Source organism: Alosa alosa, chromosome 23 (assembly GCF_017589495.1).
Source record: "Alosa alosa isolate M-15738 ecotype Scorff River chromosome 23, AALO_Geno_1.1, whole genome shotgun sequence".
Taxonomy (NCBI): Eukaryota; Metazoa; Chordata; class Actinopteri; order Clupeiformes; family Clupeidae; genus Alosa; species Alosa alosa.
Genome location: NC_063211.1, coordinates 8,273,834 through 8,280,761, shown reverse-complemented (window position 1 = coordinate 8,280,761; position 6,928 = coordinate 8,273,834). Strand labels below are relative to the sequence as shown.

Sequence of the window (6,928 nt, the reverse complement as noted above, 5' to 3'; positions counted from 1 at the left end):
GTCTCGCGATATTTTCTTCTTCGTTCTCAGTAAAGGGGAGTCCATTGATTTCAGAGACCTCCCCACTGCCATCTGTCGGCCAGGGGTTGAAACAAGAGATGATTCAAGACCATATGGCATCAGTTTACAGTTTTTGCCTATTGCTTACACACTTTTTGCAGAATTTGTCTCATTATGACACAACTGTGAATAGAGCTCTGTGCATATCCATCTGTTTTGTGGTTACAACTGAAACTAGATGTACTGCAAAGTGGTACAAAATATGACCGCCACTCAGACCTGCACATTCTCTCCGCACCCTTCAATTTGTCTCCACCTCCTACTCCATCCCCTACTCTTGCAACTTTTGTGTATGTAAATGAGTGTGTGCATGTATGTGTTTGCTTTTGTGTATGTGTGTGCTTCTCTCTGTGTGTGTTTTCGCTTATGTGTGGGGGTAATGTGCGTGTGTGTTTTATGTGTCTGTGCGTGTGTGTGTGTGTGTGTGTGTGTGTGTGTGTGTGTATGCCTGTTTGCCTGCATATGTGTGTTTTTATGTATGTGTGCGTGCGTGTGTATGCCTTTATGTCTACTATGTGTGTATGTGTGTGGTGTGTGTGTGTGTGTGTGTGTGTGTTTATGCGTATGTGTGTTTATGTGTGTGTGTGTGTGTGTGTGTGTGTGTGTGTGTTTGTGTGTGTGTGTGTGTGTGTGTGTGTGTGTTTATGTGTGTACACTTCAAATTCTGTGCAGTTTTGAACTTGTCAGCCAAAGATACCTGTGATTACAATGCCTCGTTTTGCTTTTTCATTTCTAACTATAGGTGGCACTATACATCAAATGAGTGGTAATGGGATGGGTTGACATTGCCCCTGGAGGCCAACATATACAAAAAAAATTGGGTCATCCTAGGCCCTACGGTTCTCGAGATAGTCGACAGATCAAAATGAAAATCAATTGTTTCGTGTCATCGTCAGGCTACATGCCCACCAAGTTTCGTGCACCCTGATCTTCTGTAAGATTGTGAGGAGTGAATGATTGCCAAGTGTATTTTTAGAATGGCTGTGCCTCATCCTCTGCCGCCATATAAAATCTGGCCACAGATTTATGTACAGATTGCAATATTTAAACCCGAATCTGAATTCTCATTCTCAATTCTCAATAATAACAACAACTCCATCTAAATGTGCATAAATGTGCATTTTCTGAAATTACATTTTATGTAGATCCATTTATATCAAGTGCATTGGGTACAAAGATCAGCACAGGGAACTACTGTGAGAATAAATAAAAAACTGAAAAAAGAATGCATGCGGTTTAGATAGATAGATAGAAAGATTAGATAGATAGATAGATAGATAGATAGATAGATAGATAGATAGATAGATAGATACTTTGTTCATCGTGAGGGAGATTTTTGAATATTAGGAGAATATTAGAAAATGTAGTAAATAGGTTAATGAACCAATAAATATATTCTGCATACACTGACCCAGAAGAGGATATAACCTCCATTCTGCTGCCTAACCTTAACAGATTACTTCTGAGGGACTGCACTGAACATAAAGGTCCTAATGCTGTGATAAACAGTTCTTCTAAACAGTTATATATTCTATAACAAGCTTCTAAACAGTTCTATTGCAGGCTTCTAAACAGTTCTATTGCAGCAATGAATAAAGGCCTCACAGAAGAGAGTGTGACTATTAGGTTGAATGTTCTCTTAAAAGTCACCAAGGGAGCCTCTGAGGGACGTCCCTCTCCTGTGGAATTTTAAATGTGCCCAGGAGAGTTGTTAAAAGACACACACAAATGTCACACTCGTGTCTCCTCCCCACGCCTGAATTGGAAGCCATCTGTGACATGTTTTGTGGTATAAGAGTTCAGGGGTGATCATTGAAAATGGGACGCCCCCTACATGCTTTACAGAATAAGGAATAAAAAAGGGATACACACTGGTCAAATGTTTTGTGACTGCAACAATTCCTCTCTAAAGAATGGTAAACTCAACAGGTGCTCTCAAAGAAATGTGGGCCATTCTGTAATGTTACTTACATAAACACTTTATATTAGCCTATATGATTTGTCAACATGCACACTCTGTCCTTGTCCATTACAGGCAATATCACAATGTGCAGTAAATCAGCATTAGTGCTATTGATAATCTATTTTACTTGCAAGACAGGCAAATCTTGCACTGAATGTCTATTTCAGTGCATAGATATCTATGTCTTATTCCAGTAAGTGCTCTGTGATCAGTCAATTACCATTCTCTATGACACGCTCACCATGGCTGGAGCAGTAAACCAGGATGGGGCCAAGAGGCAGCAATGCAGCAGGCACACTCTGCCCCACTTGCCCCTTGCTGGCATGACCACCAACCCCCCCTCTCTCAGTATCGCAGACAATGGACCGGGTCAAGGAGGGTCAGCCTCACTGGTGACATCTGCTAATTGTCCCGGTGGGCCGGCCCAGGCTCCTTCCTTCAATACCAGTGCCTTAGGTGGTGCTATAGCATGTGTGAGGACTGGCATCTGCCACCGACGGCCACCTCCAGGGGCTTCAGGGATTATTTACAAGCTGCCCTCTGCCCCTGTGTGGGGACGGGGCATCAGTCATGACCTGGCTGCCACCACATGAACATCACTTTCATAGTGTCAAAACTATTATCATATTATCAACTTCAGCATCACCCATACATAGGGTATGGGTGGGTATGGGTGATGCTGAAGTTGATAATATGATAATATGAGTTTTGACTATAAAAGCTGTACAATATGGTTTCTGTGGTTTAACAAGACAACTTACTGAAAGAATATCATATTTTTCATTGCAGAAGACATGTCAAAGGATATAAAAAATATTTAGGCTATAAGTTGGCATTTTGAAAAAAAAAGGAAAAAAACATTATGTAACTTTCTTGCAAACTCAATGTTGAATTCAATAGTCCTAATTTTGCTGCAATCCCATTCTCAACTCTTAAAATTGTTTCCTGATGAAGGTCATTCGCTAGAAACAACCAAATGTTCTTCTTTCAAAATAGATTCTAACGAAGCGTGTCGCGATTTAAGGCTTAAATTATAGGCCTACATATTATTTCCTTTTGAAAAACCGCATAGTAAGCAAACGACACGTTTTACTTTGTCTTGTGAGTCGATTAATTTGCATCACAAGTGCAGTTGACGTGCTCTAGTGGCGTAAAAATCACACAATTGCAAATAACGACATGAGTTAAAACAAAAAAATACAAGTTTCTAAAGAAAAGGGCACATTTTAACCAGATGTACTGCAATAAATAACTAAGACTCCGACACACCCGCTGGGACACGCATTTGCATGTGCAAGTGTCAACGCGGGAGTCCCTGCGCAAGACGTGTGTACTTTGTGTGAGGTAACGCATTTATGAGGAAGAGCCCAGTACCTTGTATTGTCATCACAGACCCACAACTGCCTTTGAGTGTCTTTTAAAAATGTTAATTTTACAAGCGTGAGCGTCGTGTGCTGGCAGTTATATATAAAAGGAGACAAGTGCGCAAGGCCTCTAAACAAGACAGGCTGGTGGCCCCGAAGGTTGTGTCTGAGAGAATTTCATGATGTATCAGGAAAACAGGAAAATGCCACAGAGCACCCTCACCTCTTTCTCTGTGACAGATATTCTTGACCCAGTTAAATTCACCGGGAATGTAACTCACGGTGCTCCATCTCACAATGACTTCTTGGCGCACAAATATGGTAAGGCCTATTTTGCATGATGTATGATCATTAGGGGATTATATTTTGGACATAGTCACACCCATGTAGGCTACTTTTAGCTTGTGTCTTACATGTTGTACGCTTCATTTCAGAATATGAATCGACTGGAGATGAGGAGGAAGGAACGTTGCACGCATCCAGCGGTGAAGAGACGGACCGGACACAAGTGACAGGTGCGACTGCAGGTGATGAACTGCCAACCCTCTCTGAGCAGCCCAAGTCCAAAGCCAAAGCAAGACGCATTCGGACGGCGTTCACTCTAGAACAGTTGCGTATTTTGGAGCACCGTTTCAGAAACAGTCACTATCTTTCCGTGTTTGAACGCTTTGGAATCGCGAAGGCCTTGAATCTGTCTGAGACGCAGGTCAAGGTGTGGTTTCAGAATCGGCGCACAAAGTGGAAGAAGGAACGAGAGGGTCAAAGACTTGAAGATCACGACCAGTATGGCCTACAGTATCTAACATATCCCGTGTGTCCGTCCAACATGACCATGAGTAGGTTCCAGTGTCATGAGTCTAGTCCATTTGTGTTCTCACAGCCACCGTTTCTTACACAAATTTACAACCACCATGCGTATTCAACTTCATTGTAATGCCAGATCAAACATCAAAGTAATTGATAAGGCTACTATTACCTCGACGAAAAAATGTGGATAAGATGAATTATATGAAGAATATTATTGTTAATATAATGTATTTTAAGAACAGTTTCTTGTTTCATGAATATTTATGTAATGACAGATTGAATTGTACATATCTTGAGTTCTGCTTTAAAGAACATGTTGCCTTATTTTATACAGTCTCAAATACTGCAAATATTTTCATAATGTGATGATTTTTAAAATAAAAATAAACCTGTAATGCAATGACTCCTCAATATGTCTTCTCATGCACTAAGTTTCATCTGTTGAGATTCATTATTTGAATTTGTGGTAGATAGAGGAGCAAACAAATTACAAATCTACTGCAACGTTAAATAGAGTACTTAACAAAGGCCAAAGGATGACAATACATTTGATCATTTTAACTGAAGGCATGCTAATGTAATGTAATTTCAAAAAGAAAAGGGAACATCAAGGGAACATCAGAAAGATGCATGGCAACATATAATAATAATTTGTTGATAGAGAAGGCATGATGAACCAAAAGTTGTATAATCACCTGAATCACTGTGATTTTTCTTACCATTCTGACCTCCTGTAGAAGTCACGGATGTTGTTTGTTTCTGGGTATCGATGACGGACCAATGTTTGCCAAATCCTACAAAGCCAAAACATAAACGGACCATCAGACTCAGATCCGGGGCTTCAGTCGGGTGACCTGCTCCAAACACAGGCAGCGGTGCCTACTGGTTAGCACTTTGGACCTGTAACCGGAGGGTTGCCGGTTCGAACCCCGACCAGTAGGCATGGCTGAAGTGCCCTTGAGCAAGGCACCTAACCCCTCACTGCTCCCCGAGCGCCGCTGTTGATACAGGCAGTTCACTGCGCTGGGATTAGTGTGTGCTTCACCTCACTGTGTGTACACTGTGTGCTGTGTGTGTTTCACTAATTCATGGATTGGGATAAATGCAGAGACCAAATTTCCCTCATGGGATCAAAAGAGTATATATACTTATACTTATAGACCTGCAGACAGGATATCATTGGCAAATGTGTCGGGCCAGCGTTTGAATGGTTTCCTGGCCTGGTTGGAGAGGCAAGCTTTAGAGCAAAACATGTTTGAGTGAGGTCCAGACAATCCCAGGAGGCTCACAGCTGTGTGCAATCAAACACATGGTTTATGTTATCTTCAGATGTCTACTCGTCAATAGTAACCTTCTTTTTGGGTATCCAGACACCAACATAACTGAAGTCTCTAATAATAGGGATTGATTTATGAAATGGTATGTATTCAAAGAATTAACAAAGAATTACGTAACAGATGAAGTTTTTTTTATTATTCATATACTTTAGATTTTTAACTGGTGTGTTGCTATACGGTAACATGGTGCTGAAAAAAAAAACAGTTGCTCTTTGCCATTTTTTATGTAAAAATGCAGAAGCTATAGAAAGCAGCTGAATACATTTGTTGTTTGCAACAAAGTCAGTAATAAAAATGAGAATGTTTGGTTGCCAGCTGTGAACTCATGACATATTCAACATAGAGCAATAGCCGTATGCAAGCTAATTGTGATGGAAATCTACACCTCTTCTCAATTTGAAATTCTCTGAAGAACTAGCTATGAGTCACTCATTTTGTTATTTTTGTTCACATAATGCTGGCCCCTCTCAAGAGATGAGTCAGTGATATGACATCACTGATTGCATTATCTTTTTGTTTCAACAAGGGAGAGAACAGCTGTAAGCAGGAAGAATTAGAAGGGGACATTATTAGTAAAAAATATTGTGAAAGTTTTTGATCCTTTGAGAAATCCTTTGTAGTGTGTGACTCTGAAAAAGCTATGGCTCTGGCTAAGTGTCTGGTGTGCTGATTCACCAGTATGTGGCACCATATTAAAACCCCTTAAAATATACCAACATCTGATTTTGTTTGACATAGTGGAAAACCACATTGCATGCATTCCCTCTGCTTAATCATGAAGAGCCTGAACTTGAAATGTGTCTGAACCATATCTCACCTTTTAACTGGTGTGTGTCTGTCTGTCTCACTATTTTTTTCCAAATCTGTCTCGCAAGAGTACTTTATTTTTGATGGGTTTTATGGATGTTTTTACACAGTTCAGTTACTACACCAGTTAGAACACCAGGCTCTGGTTATTTATATTTGGGTAATAGAGTAAGGAGGATCTTCACTGGCCCTTCAAAATGTTGATGTGCTGGAGCATTTGCTCTCTTAAACAATGCTCTGTAGCTGACTTTATAGCTTTGACTGGAAGTCACTGGATACAGTAGTACAATCTGCTCTCATGTTTGAAATAAAATGAGAGAAGTCTCTCTCTCTGTCTATCTATCTACCCCCCCTCTTCTCTCTGTCTTTCTGTCTCTCTCTTCCCTCTCTCTCTCTCTCTCTCTCTCTCTCTCTCTCTCTCTCTCTCTCTCTCTCTCTCTCCCCTCTCTCTCCTCTCTACTTTTCTGCCTCTTTGTTGTCCCCTCCCCTGGAATGTGACGTTTTGGGTGATTTCTTTTCCCTCCCATCTTAAAAGGGGGATGTCAGAGGAATTCTACTGTGAAGGAGCCTCTTAAAAGAAACACGCAGGA

The 6,928-nt window shown here is 40.8% G+C and overlaps 1 protein-coding gene across 1 annotated transcript; it reads left to right on the top strand.

The window, feature by feature from the left end:
- Positions 1 to 3,569: 3,569 nt before the first annotated feature.
- On the top strand, positions 3,570 to 4,321 carry pnx (posterior neuron-specific homeobox). Its single transcript, XM_048235667.1, has 2 exons — positions 3,570 to 3,708; positions 3,822 to 4,321. Exons 1-2 carry the CDS (start codon positions 3,570 to 3,572, stop codon positions 4,319 to 4,321), a joined length of 639 nt encoding a protein of 212 aa, XP_048091624.1.
- The last annotated feature ends 2,607 nt before the right edge of the window (positions 4,322 to 6,928 follow it).